At 38.4% G+C, this 20,024-nt stretch overlaps 2 protein-coding genes across 2 annotated transcripts; both read right to left on the reverse strand.

Annotated features, from left to right (window-relative positions):
- Positions 1-1,445: 1,445 nt before the first annotated feature.
- Positions 1,446-6,399, reverse strand: rbm15 (RNA binding motif protein 15). Its single transcript, XM_017468528.2, has one exon. It carries the CDS (start codon positions 6,238-6,240, stop codon positions 3,661-3,663), a length of 2,580 nt encoding a protein of 859 aa, XP_017324017.1. The 5' UTR covers positions 6,241-6,399; the 3' UTR covers positions 1,446-3,660.
- Positions 6,400-9,476: 3,077 nt separating this feature from the next.
- On the reverse strand, positions 9,477-17,555 carry alx3 (ALX homeobox 3). Its single transcript, XM_017467405.3, has 4 exons — positions 16,913-17,555; positions 11,033-11,310; positions 10,597-10,722; positions 9,477-10,235 (listed from the first exon to the last, which is right to left on the reverse strand). The coding sequence occupies exons 1-4, from the start codon at positions 17,277-17,279 to the stop codon at positions 9,885-9,887; spliced, it is 1,122 nt and encodes a 373-aa protein (XP_017322894.2). The 5' UTR covers positions 17,280-17,555; the 3' UTR covers positions 9,477-9,884.
- Positions 17,556-20,024: the final 2,469 nt, after the last annotated feature.

Genomic DNA, 20,024 nt, shown 5'->3' on the forward strand with positions numbered 1-20,024 from the left:
TCCTAGACCTGAACTAAAAGGCAGAAAGTGATACACCAATGAAAATCCCCATATGTCCAAGACTTACCTCCTCTAAAGCATGTTAGTCCCACAATCCCATAAACTGGTGATATATGATGGCCAGAAATTACAGTGCAAGTTAAACCTGTCTGGCAAACCAGATTTTTTTTTTTTTTTAACTTACAGCTAAAAGTTGAAGATTCTTTTTTATTAATTACTACTAAACATGTCAACTCAGCTCATGAATTCATATGTTTAAATACATATTTATGAAAATGCAGAACTTACTGGACAAAAATCATCTCCAGTCATATTAATAATGGCGCTACATGGGGTCATATAATCTGTGGAACTGTCAGTTTAGTGGCAAAAGTAAACAGTCAAATCCTACATGAGTGAGTTACTCTGTCCTGCACTGATACTTACCTTTCGCTGCCAGGCTTTGAGAAGCAGCCCCAGTATAAAACCCACTAGCCCTACTCACCACCATCAGGCAGGCACTCACTGCTGGATGACCTGATGGAAAGGTGATGAAGGTGAACACAACAGCTTACTAAGGAAGAAAGGAGGTCTTTTTCCTCTCCATCTGAAGCTTCTTGCAAGTGCCTCCTCCGTGTGTTAATTCTTGTGCTGTTTGAGGAAACCGGCAGTCTAGTTGGCAACACTTGAATTTCGGGTCAATTTAAGACAGGTGTGGATTTAAATACTTCTGTCACAAATGCAAAGTGGAGGAAGACAAAACTATCAGCCTTCCTTCAGGGCCTAGAAGGGCTTTTTTTTTTTTTTTTTACTTTCTATATCGCTCTCCTTTTTCCTGATCATGGAAATCCTCTTCCTGTACTGATATCTCAATGGAGTGGAAAAATAAAATCAAATGTGCAAAAACCAAAGGATGGGGTAAACAAATGCCTGCTCCACCGAAATAGAAAGCATTCAAATTTGACCTTTAATTCGCAGGTGGTTGTGCTGCCAATGCAAAGCAGTTGGGTTACGGCAGACCTGACCTCTTCCAGCTGATGCAGGTAGGGAAGAACCGTGGAGGACACCAGTGGCAGTGCTGGAGCAAAACTCGCATCTTATCTGAAGGTCTGTGCAATCAACATCTCCCCTCTGACTTTGGTCAGCAGCAGAGCACAAGCCTGCTACAGAGAGCACAGTAGCAAAAGCCCCCTTCTTTCTGCTCTCGCTTCCCTCGGGAATAAGGGGGTGGTTTAGGGCAGGAGTGTGCAAGGGCTGTTAATTAGCAAAGCCAGGCAACTCCGGGACACAAGGTCGGAAAACACTGACAACGCGGGAATAAAACGCTCTCGCTCTTGGCTCTTAATGTCATCACTGATCCACATATGGGAATTTTTTTTTTTCCTGAGCAGAAACAATCAGCAACAATTCCATTGAAATACAACCGCAAAACAGCAGGAGCTGGTCTTCGATTCATTTCCAACGAATGAACATTTCTCCCTCAAATGAAACAATTTATTGATAGTAAAACAAAATCAAATAAGTGCCAGTGCACTTTGTGTGTATGTGGACAGCTATTTCTTAGCTGTGCAAGATGTGAATGAGCGATTCCTCTTTTTTTTCCTCTCCTTCAAGAAACCAGGTAAACACACCACAAAGCAAGACGGTCATATTTCCGTTTAAATATGGGAAGTGTAAGCACAAAAACATTTACACAAGTGTGAAGCTGCTCTCTCAGCGAGAATACACAATCAGTAAACGGAAAGCTCTTGCCCCTCTGCATCCAAAGGGCTCCTGTCAATCTTTTTGATTCCGGCCATGGGAAGTCCTCTGTTGCAACGGTCCTTTTTCATCCTGAGAGATGGCTACTGAAAGTACAGTATCTCCTACTCATCCATACATATAGAACAGCTTAATAATCTTAATTCACAAACCAATTTTTAAATCTGCTTTAAAAATGTAATTTAGTGTGATTTTAAAATGATAGCTGGCATAACACAGATGGAATTAACACTTATGTTAATAATTAGACTCAAGACACTGCAAAAAAAAAAAAAAAAAAAAACCCTCAACATTGATATAAATGCTAAAAATTTCAGATGGGGGTTATAAAAGTATGTTGCATGTCTATTCAGACTAATCATACATAGCTCATTATTCAACTTAAAACATACTTGAGTTTAGGGCTGCACAATTAAGCATACTAAAACAAGTAGACTCAATAATTAATGCATGCTCTTTAGTGGTATGATCACTGCACAATCACATGTGCTGACCAATTACAACGCTTCTGTGTTTTTGCACTGAACCATAGTCATTATTAATGTACTGAAAAATACTAAATACTTTGATCACTTCTAATTGTACAGCCCTGCTTCAAGTATGCCTAAAGCTGACAATTAAAGTGTGTTAATATATGGGGGAATATAGATCATAGAAGAATTACATCACCATAGGAATTATTATGTTTATCAAATTGGAAGGAACACGTTTCCACTCACATTTTAGTACCTGGACATCAATTTAACAATTCCTTTAATGTGGCATATTGAACAAAACTGAGGCCAATGCTGACAAAAACGGAAAAAAAGCCACATGCATTACATACTGCTATTCTATCAAGTGTTCTTTGATTTTTGTACTGTGTTCTACGGGCAAGATTACTTTAAAATTTATTTTTAAAAAATAATAATAAAATAAAAAAAAGAAGGAAGGAGGAAAAAAAACAATAAAAAGCACTGAAATCAGTAAAAACTAGTGGATGACTACAGAAATTATTAGGGAAGAGCAAAAAGCAACGTAAAAATGGAAAATGTCTCAATAGAACTACTTTTTCAGATGATCTTGTCAAATACAAAAAAGGATAAGCTATGTGCAATTGTCTGTGCAAATGGTGGTTTTGAAGCATGTTAGAATTAAAAGACCAAAATAATCACTGATTCATATTACAAGATGCCTTGGGTATAATAAAAACTGGGAGAAAACAATTTGTAGCCTCATTAAATGCTTGCCCAGTTACACACTGATAAACACTTCAATACTAAAGTACAGTTGTGTATACATTAGTTTATAGTCTGCAAACTTTAGACTGTGAACTACCCCGTAACGGTTTCAAAACAGGACAACAGTCAACATGCAGTTTTAAGTGAGAAATACCTGGACTGTTTAGGTGAACTATAGAACTACACACCTAGGCCTATATTACACTTTCTCTTCATCATTAACTGATTGTTCCGAGCGTTAAACCACAATGACTCAATAACCTCTTCTTTTTTTTTTAAATAAAAAATATATAGAATATACCTACATGAAACAACATTCTTGTTAATATCCATATAGGGAACTGCTTACAATCTAATGGCTAAACAAACATGTATAAGATTTTCAGCAGTACAGTGTATAGTGTAAATCTTCAGTTTTCAAATTGTGTCTACCTTTTATCTTTCACTCTTTCAAACAGTTGCACAGTATCACAATGATTTGGTTTGGAAACTCAACTTGCAATGGTGAGCAAATATTGCAATATGAAAACCAATTTTGCTATATGAGATGTTTTTCATGCATTGCATTTGGCAGAACAGATGACACATACCCTTTTAATAACTGTTTAAACTATGGTTGCTGCACCAGGCTTAACAGAGCATGCAAATGAGACATTTCTTTTTTTATAACAATGCTTTTTTCTTGTTTGTGTTCTGATTGTTAGGATGCTCCACGGACAATGATCATGACAAGATAGTCCTCTTCTGTTTTGGCAAGAGCTTTTGCAGAGGAATCTAAGAACTGCTGAGAGAAATCGCAGGGTGGGAACGCGTGCAGCACCCCCGCGTTGTCCTTATCGCGAGTGCCCCCCACGGGTAAACTGATTACCCCGGCTGCCTGCTTTTGTTTCAGATACGAGACCAGGTTGCGCAGAGGACGCTGGGTCGAAGCCGCTGGGTCTGTCGATGAGGAGGATGAAGATGCATCCTCGGAGCTGGCAGGAACAGCAAGGAGAATGGCATACCCACCTGGGCCTGCCACTTTGATGCGGCGTGACACCTCATCCATCTTGGGCTGGTCGAGCCGAAGGCGCTGTGTGATGCGGAGCTGCGTCACCTTCCCTCCCGTGCTGCCGTCGACCAGGAGGGTGTTGGCCACACTCGGGTCTCCCTCCAGGATGTGCATGCTGGCTGGGAAATTGCTATTCTTCAGGAGCAGCATTCCATTCCAGGCCATGCTCAGCTTCCCACCAGTGTCCTGCTTGGTTGACTGACTGCCCTTGGAGCTACCTTCAGCTCGCTCTCTCTTTGAAGGCCCTTTGCTTGCTTCATTTGCTTTACGTTTTCTTTCTGACGGGCTTGCACCAATGCTGGACTCAGACAGGCTGCTGTTGCTCTTGAGGCGCTTCTCTCCAGGAACCCTGTCTAGGCTGCTGCGGTGCTCTCGTGCCGGTGACAGCCGCTCTGCCCTCATTGGACGCTCAGAGTCGCTGAAGCGGCCGTCGCGACTACTACCTCCTGGGCTGCCCTCAGTGGATGGGGCTCTCCGGCGCCGGACTGCCCACTCACTGCTGCTGTCGGGTGAACAGTCTAGGTGCCGTCCATCCTCTAGAAGGCGCCGTTTTCTTGCAGCATCTCTGCTCGGGAGCTCCCGCTCCAGGGACCATGGCTCTCTGGGCCGTCGATCTCGTTCCAAGTGCTCCAGAGGTTCAAATGCAGGAGTTCTTACACGTTCACGGATGGCAGGGGCTGGCCACTCCACACCAGCATAGAGCTCCCGTTCTCTAAAATGCAGTGGTGGGGGAGTTCTTTCTCGGACCCTGATAGCTTCAGGGGTTGCACGGTGAACAAAAGACTCAGCCATGACCTCGTAGTGGGGCGGGAGCGGGAGCGGCTGCAGAAACTGCTGCTGGTAGCGGTGCTCGGTGTCTGCAAAATCCACTCTCAGCCGTCGGTCCTGGCCTCCAAGAGGAAAACCACGCATGTTTGTGCAAGCTGCCTGAGCAGCATCCAAGCTTTCATACTGAATGTAGGCCCACGTGTCCCCTTTCCTGTAATCTATAGTCCTAATAGTGCCAAATCGATCAAACTCCCTTGCTAACGCAGCAACGGGAACCCATGGTCCAAGGCCCCCCACCCAGAGGCGTGTTGTTGGGGTCGCCTTTCCGTAACCAATTTTAATAGCATTTCGGCCAACCACTTTTCCTGACATGCTAATCTTTGCTCTGTGGGCCATGTCCAAGTTCTCAAACTTAAGAAAGCCATACGTGCTGTTTTGGCCTCGGGTGGGTCTCTTGATGTCCACTTCAGTGATGGCCCCAAAGCGGTCAAATGCCCTCCTCAGATCATTTTCTGTTACTGTAATGTCCAAGTTACCCAAAAACAACGTCCGGTTAGCTCTTTGGTCGTCCTCGGGAGAAATAAAATCCTCTTCGCGAAAGGCAGCAGCTCGTTCAGCAATGTAGGTGGGCCTTGCTCTGGCTTCATAAAAGGCAAACTCTCTTTCTCTCTCCAGCTCTCTGGGTAGGGGAGGCGGTGGGGGTGGAGGAAGTCGACCAAGTGCTAACTGCTGGAGCCTGTAGTCCCTATAACCTAGTCCAGTAGGGGACAGAGGCCTCTGGGTGTGCAAATGTCTGTGGCCAGCCACGGCAGAAAAGTGGTCTTTCTCCACGGGTGATCGACTTTTCCTTTTGTTCATGTACATCGCCTCGATTTTCAAAGGGCGGTCATAGAGCACCAGGCGCCCTCGAGCGTGTTTCGCCGCCCTGGCATCGTCGGGCCTCCTGAAGTTCACAAAAGCTATTCTTTCGTCGTTAACGCGGCTAATTTTCACGCTCACGTCGCCGAATTTCTTGAACTCGTGAAACAAACCGTCCTCGATCTCCTCGTCGCTCAGCTGCGACCCCAGTTCGCTTATTTTGAGCGTTTTGTACTCACTCTCGTTAGCGGCGAGCTGGCTGCGCTGGTCTGAACGCGAGTTGCCTCTCGCGGCCGCTTCGAGCGACAGGCTCGAGTTGTGATTCTTGCTGCTAGCGCTAGCAACGGGGCCGGTGTAGCTGTGACTGTTTCCCGTGCGACTAGAAGCATGTCCGTCAAAGTCCCGACTATCCCTTTTGTCTCCAAGTAAACTCCTTCTCGCCGAACCTCCTTCGCTTTTGGAAGAGCTATTTCCATTGTTGCTTCCGCCAGAAATCGCCACAACCCCCATTTTCTTACTGCTCGGGTGGCTTCCTCCCCTGTCTCGAACATCGTCCACGGCCCTGGAGCGTTTTTTCACTGGCGACCTTTCCTTTCCTTTCATGATGGATATTCGGCGTCTCTAACAAACAATTACGAAGGGACTACACTACTGTAATTAATTAATTTAGACGACAAATTTCTGCAATTCGCTCAATAGTGTAGCTGGAAAACAACCGCGTACGCCATCTTGTATAGACTACAGCGTTCCTCGCCCTAGGAATTTGATTGGTTTACTAAGCTGACACAGTGTAATTCTAATGGCTGTAGTTCACGTCAATCACGGAAGTCCGTAAACGCCCAGATGACTTTTCTTCGCATAGAGATGCTTCGCCCTCGTGGCATGCGGAAATAAACACTGAAAAAATAATTATTATGGATTTTACAATAGTTACTTTTGATTGGTATATACGTACACTGCGAATTAAAACGTTTTGTCATTATAATGCGTGACATTTCTGCAAAAAATGGGGTAAATTGTTTTTTTTTACATTTGAGACCGGTGACCTTTACGGGAAGCAAATTCAGCATGTTCATCTCATGTCCAAGAGATGTCGCCACCTGTGTTTTTAGTTTTAAAAAGACTTGCAAATATGCACGTACTTATATACTGTAAATACAATATAATAATAATAATAATAATAATAATAATAATAATAATAATAATAATAATAATGTATATATTTATTTTTTCTGTCTCTTCTTTTGTGATGCAGATTTTATGTTTCTAAATTGGTATTTATTTTTCTTTCATTTTCAACTAATGTTTCAAAGAACTGTCAGGCAAAAATGATCATTTTCAAATATTTGATTAATGTTTATTTCCAGAAACAGCCAAACTAGTATACAAAAATAGGTTTATGGTGACCTATTATAGGCTTATGTACAGTGCTGTGAAAACGTATTTGCTTTTTTCTACTTCTGTTTTTGTGTATATCTCATACTAAATTGCTTCAGAAAATAAAATCTAAGATAAAACAAAGGCAACTTGAGTAAACACAAAATGCAGTTTTAAATGATTATTTATCGATGCAAAAAAAAAAAAAGTTATCCAATACCAACTGGGCTTGTGTGAAAATGTATTTGCCCCCGTAGTTACTAATTCCACAAATCTATGAAACTGCATTCATAATGGGGTTCAGTTGGACTAGATTCAACCAGGCCTGATTACTACAAACCCTGTTCAATCAACAACATTTAAATAGAATTTTTTCAACAGCATGAAGTTGGTTTAGTTGGTCCTGACCTGAACCAATTGAGATGCTGTGGCAGGACCTTAAACGGGCAGTTCATGCTTGAAAACCCTCCAGTGTGGCTGAACTAAAGCATTTCTGCAAAGAAAAGTGGGCCAAAATTCCAGCACGGCTTTGTGAAAGACTGATCTCCAGTTATCAGAAGCATTTGGTTGCAGTTATTGCTCCTGAAGGTGGTACAACCAGATTTTAAGTTTAAGGGAGCAATTAGTTTTTTACATGGGTGATAGGTGTTGGATAACCTTTTTTTTTTTTTAGCTTCAATAAATATAAAAATTGTATTGTGTGTTTACTCAGGTTGCCTTTGTTTTATGTTGTATTTCATTTGAAGATTTAAAACTATTTAGTATGAGAGGCCATGTACAGTAGGCCAATGCTACTGCCTAAGCACAAAGAGTTATTTTGCTGCAAGCACAACCTGTTAATGGCAATAGCATTAAAAAAGTATTTTTTACTCCATATATCTGTTAAGAAATGATTTCACAAAAGTTTTGTTTTTGTATTTTATTTTTCTTAAATCATTACATTAATAGGAGCAAAGCCTGTGTAGCTGGGGGAAGCATGTCTGTCTCAAAGGACCAGGCTGGAATTCTAAGCCGTGGGTGTGGAGGGTGTGTGTGTGTGTGTGTGTGTGTGTCTCTCTCTCTCTCTCTCTCTCTCTCTCTCTCTCTCTCTCTCTCTCTCTCTCTCTCTCTCTCCTCTATTGGAAACACATGTCCTTTCTCTCACTACAGCATTACATGGTATGCCAGACTGGCACGTAATGTGGTCCAGCACAGATATGATGTTTAACGTATAATGGAAATACTGAAGCAATCCTCCTTTAAGGCTCACTCAGATAATCAGAACAACGAAAATGGCTATGAACATGTTAAAACTGTAGTATGTTATTTTAGAGTTACAGCCTAGTTATTCTTTATACTGAAATAGTGGCTGACAGGACTGGCATGCAGTCATTAGATCCAGATGGAGCTGTCCTGTGCAGTACCACATACCTACTCGGCCATGCTGCACTTCAGTGGATGCCAGGTGCTTCCTGCATCTATGTTGCATGATTAAGGTGTCATGGTTAAAATAAGAGTATTAACAGTCTGAAATCATAATGGATTTCTAAATGAGTTTTAGTGTTAATGTATGATCTATATAAGTAGGTTTGAAAAAGAAGAAAATATTTTTCCAGAAGCACCAATAATAATTCCTCATGCAAAATACCACGTTGTGCAGGATTGTCAGATTTCATTCAGTATGGGTTGTAGTTTGTGTCTTGAACAAACGCCTTGAAATATGGTATATAACTATATTGTTATTATACAAAAAGTTACTATATAAGGGCAGTGGTGGCTCAGTGGTTAAAGGCTCTGGGTTACTTATCAGAAGGTCAGGAGTTCAAGCCCCAGCACTGCCAAGCTACCACTGCTGGGTCCTTGGGCAAGGCCCTTAATCCTCGATTGCCCAATTGTATAAATGAGATAAAGGTAAGTCGCTCTGGATAAGGGCTTCTGCCAAATGCCGTAAATGTAAATATATCATTCGTTAAGGTTGCAGTAAATGTCTGCTGGGAGAAAGCATTGTTAATGAAAGGAAAGATGCCCTGAAATGCATCACTGATATTAAATATGAAGCTTTATAAAGTTCAATACTGTTTAAAGAGTAAACAATTTTTTTTAATGGCCCTTGCTTATATTGGCTGATATCTGAAGGCCCCCTGAACTAAGATAGGCTCACATTACTTCCTTTTTTACATTGACTAAGGATTGTCCTCACTGTAAAATGATATGGGCATGCAGTACACACTACATACAGTAAAAAAAAATAAAGAGTAGCCTGCTCTGAATCCATTGTACCATAATATTTGGAAATACTGAAGGTTCAATTATTATCATTATGCAGAAAGACCATTTGCTAAGTGCTTAAATTTTGCTAATAATACAAGAATATTATAAGCATACAGTTATCATGTGTCATGTGGATCTGTGTGTTGTGAATTAACAGGGAAGATGGGGGATAGGATTTTTGTAGTTACAAATTAACTTTAATGGCAGCACAACTGAAACATGAAAGCCACTTATTGACTGTCATAGTACAATAAAAATCAGTATACACTGGAAATATGTGATTAACTACTTTAAATAAAAATGTCACCCTTTTCTTTGGACAATTATGCTAATTTCATAGAATACATTCTTTAAAAATTGAACATTAAAGCAACCTTGCATATTTTAAAAGGATTGACAGTAACAAAATACATGCTCCCATATGGAAACATATAAACAGCATATACAGGTGGCATTTATTTATGTTATTACTATTACATCAACTGCAAATCTAGTAAAGGATTAGGACTGGAACTGTTTCTCTTGCTCGATCAGAGATGGACTCTGTCCCAAACTCTAATGTTTGGATTTCTGTGTGAATCCATTGATTATATGTTGGCACAGTCCTAATTAAATATCAGTCACGTTGGCCAAGACAAGAGGCTGCCAGGGTCTTTGGGTTTCATGCGCAGTGCCACCAGGCCTGAAGGCTTGTAGTCAGACTCAGGGCTGGGCTCAAAGGAATGAGCCCCCAGACCTCCCTGGAAGCTGTGCAGGGAGTACAGGCCATTGATGCCTGGATGGTGAGGATGAGGATGATGAGGAGGGTGAGTCGGGGATGTAGACATTCCCATTAGCCCATGAGCATGGGGGTGTGCATGGGGATGAGGGTAAGGAGCCATGCAGGAAGAAGGCATGCTGTCTGTGCCCAGAACACAGCCACCACTGGCCCCTCCTGCACATCCTCCTCCAGGCCACAGGTTACCCTGCATCTATGAGTTGAGACAGATGATAAATGTTAAAAATACACATGCAAAAGTATTAAGCTCAGACAGAATTGAAATCAGTAGATGTCCTAGACAATTCAACTCTGGCTAATTAATGCACAGAGTGATCAGTCACACATCTACACATGAATCAGTTGAATCAAATCAAATCAAATCAAATAGACCAAAGTATTGTCCATGAACATTTTGTTGCACAACTTTATTGGTAGGAAAAAATTATCGTTATAAAATAACCTATAGAATATTTCACTAAATATCTTAACATGATAATCTTGTATGATCAGCAGTATGAAAATGGGTGTCATCTTCATAACACATCTATGGTGTACTCATTGTATGTGTGTACCTGGTAGGTATTGGAGCGAGGGAGCAGGGAGATATCATATGTAGCAGCAAAATGATTTCTCACTTCCTGCATTTTGCCATATCGCTCCCGCTTCCTCCATTTAGCCCTTCTGTTTTGGAACCACACCTGTCAAAGTATCCCAAAACAGACAAAAGATTATAGAAATACTTTTATCTTACAAAGTAATATAAATATAAATTTTATATTACAATGCTAAAATTGTTCAACTTTATAACATTAAATTTATAATTTACATTATACATAATTAACATTAAATGTATAAATTTGAAAAGGCTATGGTACTGATGGTCCTGATCCTTTCACAAAAAATAATCAGATGACATATTTTTGTAACTCCAGTTACATAATTTGATTTTAAATAAACAAAATGTCAGTGTGTTTAGATAGATTTATGTACCAAAGACTCATAGAGTACCTGTACTCGTGCTTCAGTGAGCTCAGTCCTCAGGGCCAACTGCTCCCGTGCATACACGTCTGGGTAGTGTGTCTTCTGAAAGACCTTTTCCAGTTCTTCCAGTTGAAAGGTACTAAATGTTGTGCGGTTTCTTCTTTTCTTGTTCTTGCCTGACAAGTTGATTGAGTCTGCGATGGAGTCTCCTTCATTTAGTCCATCTGAAGACTCTTTCAGTTTGCCACAGCATTCAGAGTCCAGAACAGGATAAGCCAAAGGCTTTGGCAATGACTTCTCCCCCACTGAGGACAGAAGAGACAAGGCAAGACTTGGTTCTCTATAAACCTTCAGAAGATATAAATTGTGTGTGTGTGTGTGTGTGTGTGTGTGTGTGTGTGTGTGTGTGTGTGTGTGTGTGTGTGTGTGTGTGTGTGTGTAAAAGCTTACCCAAAAAACAGCCTGTTTTCACAATATATAACACATATAATTATAACACTGCTAAATGCATATACAAAGACAGAAAGCAGTTCTCCACCTGTGAAGGCCATACGTCAGTGTATTAACTTTAAAGCTGAAGTGCTTTAACTTATTCTTAACATTATACAAATTGTACCGTTTGTTATAATCCGTACTAACCAACAAAAATGTAGACGTAAAGTAAATAGTTGCAGACTGCTTTTTTTTTTTTGTAAAATTTAATGTAATGATGAACAGTAAGAAAAATGTATAGTATACTATAGTGTAGTGAAGTGTAGTATAGTGTGATATAGTGTAGTATAGTGTGGTGTAGTGTGGTATAGTGTGGTATAGTGTAGTGTAGTGTAGTATAGTGGGGTATAGTGTAGTGTAGTGTAGTATAGTGTGGTATAGTGTAGTGTGGTGTTGTGTAATGTAGTATAGTGTGGTATAGTGTAGTGTAGTGTAGTATAGCGTGGTATAGTGTGGTATAGTGTAGTATCGTGTAGTGCAGTGTAGTATAGTGGGGTATACTGTAGTGTAGTATAGTGGGGTATAGTGTAGTGTAGTGTAGTGTAGTATCGTGTAGTGCAGTGTAGTATAGTGGGGTATAGTGTAGTGTAGTGTAGTATAATGTGGTATAGTGTGGTATAGTGTAGTGTGGTGTTGTGTAGTGTAGTGTAGTATCATTTAGTGCAGTGTAGTGTAGTATAGTGTAGTGTAGTATAGTGTAGTGTAGTGTAGTGGATGGGACACCATCACACAAATGACAATTTAGAGTATCCAATCCATCTACTAGAATGTTTTGGGAAGTAGCAGGAAACCTGTGAAACACAGTAACCTGAGCTCAGGTTCAAACTAGGAGTTGTGAAGAATGCTTCAAACTGCACCTCTGTACTATTTTGGTATAGTATAGTATGGCACGGTATGGTATAGTACATTACTGTATTATATTAATGAATAGTATAATAATATTTTACTGTCATTTTGATCATTTCTTTGAATGTTTGAATTTGATAAAGTAAATGCATGTAAACTATTATTTAAATAAATAATATATTCACTTATAAATAGGATGCAAACGGACTATATTCAGATGTTAAGTATGCAGTGATATGAATTGTCTATTGGCACTGATTCTCCAGAGAACTGAGAACAAATGATTTTCAAAGATAAACAAACAAATGTGGTTTTGTATTTGGTTTGCATAAACACAGAACTAAAGGATTTGCACAACCATAAACATAAAATAATGTTTACTATAATGTGGGGGAGAAATATCTGGGGTTTGTTTTTTAATTTAGATGTCTAGTGCTTTTTGAGGGAAACTGTCCCCTAAAGTGGACTAGATTATCTTCATATATGTAGAGATCGATGGGCTTGAGTCCAAAAACACTGTGTTCATGAGAGGTGAATAAATATTTCTGTGTTTGCCAAAAAATAAAGTTGCTTTTCTAGCCTGCTAGAGAACATTTATTGACTTTCACTGATCTCTCTGTGTTAGACCAACATATATGTTAGATATTCTTGACAATGAACATGATTGCTAATTTAGCAATAAACTGTAATTCCTAAACTTCGATACAATATTCTGCTCTTCTGCTATTAAATACAGACACATAAACTCATTCATAAATGACAATAAAAATCTGAAAATGTTGGAAATTGCTTGTTCCTTATGTAAAAGATTCCCCCATGTTTGCCTTGAAGTGAAGGGGCCTTGGGGGAGTGTCCGTAACAAGACTAGGAGGTACACGTAAACACAACCATGTTGTCTGACCCTTCATATATTTCCAGGTAATTTGTAATACTAAAACAGTTAATACATAAACAAATCATACATGTTGCACCCTTAGGGCTTACATTTTCCATGAGTCAGTAGATGAGTGATGAGAAATAAATTTATAGTAGAAAATTACCACTCAGTGATATCTGAATTGACACTGATTTGATTCCGCATTTAAGCTCAAAATTAAAAACAAACACAGAAACAAACAAACAAAACACAAATTCACAAGTGTTTATTTTTTTCAGTTTTCATTTACTTCAGACTGGAATGAGGTTTGTTCATCCAATAGCACGGATTTTGTATCGAAACCAAGTTGCTTGTTATGTAGTACAGTTTTATGTGCAGTTATAGAAATGTAGAACCCTCTAGTTGTCCCTCTGGGTGAACGCTAAAATGTTTAATGGAGAACCAAGTAAAATGTTCCGTATAGAACCCTTTAAGGAAGCTAGGAACACTTAAATATCTAATAAACACTTAAACATTCTTGAATAGCCTTTTTTTCTAGGTCATTGTATGTCATTTGTCCATTTTTAAAAATTGCTTGCTGTTTCTGTTAAAACAATTTTAATAATATTAGGAAAGTACTTCCTGACAGGTCCGTGCATCATATCCAGAAAATATAGCATAATTCTTTTAAGAACAGGAGAGGTTGTGATTTTAACAAGTAACAAAGAAATTTTTCATCAATAAATTTTAGGTGCTAAAATGTCTTCAATGTTATAACACGTCTAGTCATTTCAAATCACTAAAGATCGCAATCAAACACTGAGTATTTGCATTTGAAATTAACCAAGAGTGTTACATAATTTGGTAGGCTAAATGTCACAATATTATTTGTTGCAGGCTATCCGTACAGCATGTAGCCAAATTCTTGTTCTTTTGTTGGTTTCTGTAAGCTATATTATTCACCAGTGTCTAAATTATATTAACCGACAGATTGTATATTACATTTTGTAATCTGAAGTATGATTACTTTACTTTAATGCATATATATATATATATATATATATATATATATATATATATATATATATATATATATATATATATATATATATATATATATATATATATATATATATGTGTGTGTGTGTGCATTAAACAGGAAACCTATAGGCTTAGTGGTTAGCGCATTTGCCTCATACCTCCAAGGTTGGGGGTTCAATTCCCGCCATGGCCCTGTGTGTGCGGAGTTTGCATGTTCTCCTCGTGGTTCAGGGGTTTTCCTCCGGGTACTCCGGTTTCCTCCCCCAGTCCAAAGACATGCATTGTAGGCTGATTGGCATGTCCAAAAAAGTGTATGAATGGATGTGTGAATGTATGTGTGATTGTGCCCCACGATGGATTGGCACCCTGTACAGGGTGTACCCTGCCTTGTGCCTGATACTCCCTGGGATAGGCTCCAGGTTCCCTGCGACCCAGTAAGGATAGAAAATGGATGGATGGAGGAAACCTATAAATAATCCTTATTTCTTGTAAAGAAAAAGCCTTAATCATCCATCATTTTGGTTCTGCTAATGTTCCAATGTAAGGCTACTCTCGGAGAAAGTTGTTAGTGATAGCCTATGAAAAATGGATGAGGAAGAATGAGAAGTTCAAAAAAGAATGAGAAGTTCAGCAGATTTGAGATGTATTGAATCTTTGCCCTTGCTTAAAAATGTGGATATATTTATCAGGCTGATACACAGCACATCCGAGTCCACTGAGAGTGCGTGTTGTTTCAGTGGTTAAATTCAGAGATCTTCATTCTGAGCTTCTTATATTACTGCACAGGCTATATCAGCCAATACTCTCCATTAATAAGGTATGTTTTAATTATACTGCCCAATTAAAAGTACATAAAAACTCGGTCATCACCAGTATGGACTGTCGTTCTGTCCGTTGAAGCAACACAGACAAATTTACCATTGGTAGATTTAAACATTTAATGCTCCAAACAATGCTCAAACAGACTCAAAAAGATTTCCTTGTTTGTTTTTCAACATATAAACTGAAATTGGGGTATTAGAGTTGACCGAGTTCCCTTTGACAGATTCCTACAGAGATTCCTACAGATCGTAATTTGAAACGACCGGAAGTCGCTGTTTGTGTTCAGAACATGCCCGGTGTGACACAGTGTCAGAGCTGAACAGGAAGGACACCGCTGTCCACAATACTGCGCAACTGGTTTAGCAAATACAGCCTATGAATAACAATGAAAAAATAATTATTACGGTATAATTGAAAACCCCCAATTTCATCCTAAAATTGGGTGACATTTAATTTGTTAATAAAGACAATTCGGAAAAATAATAAATTATGGCCTCGAGTCATCTGATTTGCAGGTTTTGGACCTGGTTTCAATGAGCGAGCCGCTTTGTTAGTTTGAAAATGGAGCAAGTTGATAGTTTTTCAAAGTTTGAGTTCTTAATGCCTTATTAACTACACGTACAATGCGCATTTTGGTCCTGACCACAAATGTATTGCGCAGTCTGCCTTAATAGCCAAAGATTTTATCAATGATTTTAGATCATTTTAAATACTTGACCATATATTATTATTATTATTATTATTATTAGTAGTAGTAGTAGTAGTAGTAGTAGTAGGCCTAGTAGTAGAAGTAGTAGTAGTAGTAGTAGTAATAATAATAATAATAATAATAATAATAATAATAATAATAAACAATTTATTGATCAAACCAATCAAATCATTTTATTTCAGATAAACCTTATCAATAAACCGACAGAAGGATTGTCTTGTCTTTTTAAAAAAAACAGGCATTAAATGCACATGCATTACTGTAGATATCTGCTAAAGTTTATTCTCTGAAAAGATGCGCGAATCGTAAGATGCAGTTTAAAATGCACTAAAACAATTATAGCCTGTATTTCATTCACCCTAATTATTTCCAAAGCGTGCTTAATTCCAATCCATAATATTTTTTTACGTAAGGCATAAAATTCGATCTCATAATTTAAATCTCACCAGTACAAATTATTAAAGCATCTATTATATGATAAAAAAACAAATCGTGGTGTGTATTTTGTGTTTTTGTTTTGTTTTTGTTTTTTAACAAAGAATTAGTGTTAGAAAAACGAAGCACGTTCTTTAAACAAAATACAATGATAAAATATATGTTTTAAATTGAATATTAATTAATAAAGTAATAAAAGCGTATACCACGGCCATGCAACCACGACTTTTTAAAAGTGTTTAATCTCTTTTCAACATTTTGTAATCGCGGTTCATGAGGTGTTATTTATAAGCGCACCGCAGCAGGCCTACACAGAAAACTGTCCACGTTGTCAAAGACACCGTTAAATTGAACTTTTAGCACATAAATAATATATTCTTATGAGATGTTGGGTTTACGTGTAATACATTTTGTTCATTCTTTAGAGACCTATGTTAGAGAATACATTAAAATGATGTGTTCAAAAGCAGAAATATAAACTTTTAGCAACTTTCAACAAAACAAATATATCAGTGTTCATTATCATTATTATTTTTATTATTATTTATTTATTTATTTATTTATTTATTTATTTATTTATTTATTTTATTTTATTTTATTTGTTTGTTATTTGTTGTGTATATACGTCGTTATGTGCTATAACTCTAGATATAACAGTTGAAGTCTCAACAAAGCCGAGCCTTCAATTCTTGCTTTATTCACTCACCATTGGAACTGCTGTCGTAAAACGGGCTCTTCTCGGTTATGGATAACGGTTCTTGGTCCGTCGCGGTGATTTCCAGGTACTTGCCGTGTTTTCTAGGTGAGGAAGCACCGAGGCTGTGCGTAAAGTCCGCGTGCGCGCCGTTCGCAGCGTAGCGCGCAGTAAAGAAGTCCGCGCGCCCAGCGTGCCTCTGCGCGACTTGAGCGTGTGGCGATTTCTGCAGCTCGTCGCACTGGAAGAAAGCGGCTGAATTATGTTCCAGACCTGGAGACTGCTCTGGCGTCGTCCTGTTCGGAGGAGAAGCGAAAGACAAACAGCTCTCGGTCTCCATTGTGGCGCTCCGAGCGCGCGCGCTGGCTGCTATTAACATCGAGAAGGTTTGTGCGCGCTCGAGAGAGGGAGACGTTTTCGCCCCTGTAGCGTCTCCATTTTCAAGTGGGTGGGATTTCAGAGATCAGAAACAAAGAGCCGTGAAACGAGAAGTATGGGAGAGAGAATTCAGCGGTCTGATTCAATCTAGCAAGAATTCAATCACGTGGAGTTCCTGTCTGTCCAATTAACTATTTTTCTACGCAGATGTTGTCGAAACAAATGTTCAAGAACATTTTCAGCAAGAAATTTAAAACAAGGGCTCACCATGAGCCTGTGAATGCGTTTTTGACAAGAAAATCACACCTAGGCTTATATAATAAAAAATGGTGGTGAACAATGAGTGTCAGGATCCTTGTTTCAAACGTGACGAGATGTGCGTATAAGAGTTATTAAAAAACAACAACAACAACAACAACATTGAATCAAAGCGGTGTGCAAAACTCACATCCCGACTGTCAAACAAGAAGCACAACCGGCTATAATCTTCTAATATTCATTATAATTAATCGAATCCTTGTATGAATAAAACCTTGTATTTTACAGATATATTTTACATGTATATAGTTTCATATTTTAAAACATTTAGATAAGATGCAGAACCACAACACAATTTCTGTTCAACCATTTTTATAGACATACCATTATTTTCTAGAAAAGAGAATCCGAAATCATGTATTTGTTTTCAAATAGTAGGCCAATCTGGCGAGTTGTACAGGCAACTAGTGGCATAAGGAGCCATTATGAATGTGAACATAACAATAACAACAGCAGCAAGAACAACAACAACAACAACAACAAGGACAGCAGCTGCTGCAGCGATAACAATACTGCTGCTACTACTAATAATAATAAGAAGAAGATGAAGAAGAGGAAGAAGAAGAGGAAGAAGAAGAAGAAGAGGAAGAACAACAACAACAACAACAACAATAATAATAATAATAACAATAATAATAATAATAATAATAATAATAAAACGATTATTATTAGTAGTAGTAATAGGCTAGCAGTAGTATTAGTATTAGTCGAAGTAGTAAATGTAGTAGTAGTTACTGTGGGGTTGTTTTGTTTTGTTTGTTTGTTTTTTGTTCAGGTTGCATATTTATTATATTTTCCCTTTTATGTAAAATACAACACTGAACAACGCTAATGCGCCAAGCAGTAACATGTTGCGCGCATGTTCAAGCACAACTGTTAGATCTGTCAAAACAAATAAAAGCTCTTGAACTTGCAACAGCAAAGTCCGTTTGTTTTCTTACTTTTCTGAACTGAAGGAGAAGTTGATATTCCGACTGACATATTAATTTACTTCATATAAAAAGCCCGACAAAATTAGCGCTGGCATCTTCTAGCCTAAATATACATCAGCCCGTTAAATATCTGAAAGGCAATTTAACAATAAGCTACGGCAAGTTATAAAGCAAACGATTAACAAATAAAAACATTTGTCAAAATAATAAATGTTAGAGATAGAAATGTATTGCCTAGACGATTAGACAAAATATAATATGGTTCTATCTCTCATTCATTCTTAACCCAAATATAACTTTATAAGATTAATATCACGAAGAGCAACATCCTTAATCTCAATAGGATTAAACTTCACTGAAACAACTGTTAAAATAGGTCTGGAAAATTGGGTCCAATATAAACACTAAAACTGGTAAGGTTGGTAAGGTGTGTATTTATCAAATGTTGGGACATACAGTAGCTACAGTGGGGTCCAATAGTCTGAGACCACGCTGAAAATCTGGGATTTATTTTTCCATTTAAAACTATAAATAAAGAGAAGGTTTTAGAATTTCGAGACATTTAAAACAAAGTCAGTGAATGTTCAACATATTGACTATTCAAGACTGCACTATTTCTATGCCTTTATTTAAATGTAATCAAATTAGTGACATTGAAAAACAGATTTTCTACAAAAGGTCAGATTTTCCTCATGGCTAATCTCTTCTACTAAAGCGTGTTCAGACGACACTCCGATTAATTTAATCCAAAATGGATCATAGGGTTTTGCACAAACTTGTGGAGTCCATGCCAGCTCCAGTGCACACTGTCATTAAAGCAAAAACATTACATAGCCTACCAAATGCTTTAAAAAATAATAATAATAAATAAATAAAAATAATTAAATTCATGTAAATATTTTAAGATTCTACTTTTTACTCAGGTTGTTGTGAACAAAATAATTTGTAATGAATACTGCTGTACTTAATTAGAGAAGAATGCAAAAGAGCTTTATGTAAGGTTTACTGTGTGTGTGTGTGTGTGTGTGTGTGTGTGTGTGTGTGTGTGTGTGTGTGACAGAGAGAGAGAGAGACAGAGAGAGAGAACACATCATGGTTAGTCTAGCGTGCAAATTCATGGTATCACAAGCAAAAATTAGCTCCATGGAAATCTTTAGTAACCTATTACATTTTAGCATTTGCAGTATTTGATCTAATCGCTATCTGCATTATTAAGTCTAAAATCCAGCCCACAAATAAACACATCTCTCTTCCTCTTATACGCAGAAACCCACACGCAGCCTGTAGCCCACTCACCTTCTGCACACACACACATGCAGAGCTGATTAATTCTGTAAAGACCTTCTTCAAGTAACTCATGACTGTTGATATTGACGTTGCTGTTACAATCTCTGCACGCAATCTCCAAACACAAGGCACTTACACAGCTTTCGTTGGTTTAAAGACGTCTTATACTTTCGTTGGATACCTGTATGGCCACACGGAGACAGACTGAT

This window comes from Ictalurus punctatus, chromosome 5 (assembly GCF_001660625.3).
Source record: "Ictalurus punctatus breed USDA103 chromosome 5, Coco_2.0, whole genome shotgun sequence".
Classification (NCBI taxonomy): domain Eukaryota; kingdom Metazoa; phylum Chordata; class Actinopteri; order Siluriformes; family Ictaluridae; genus Ictalurus; species Ictalurus punctatus.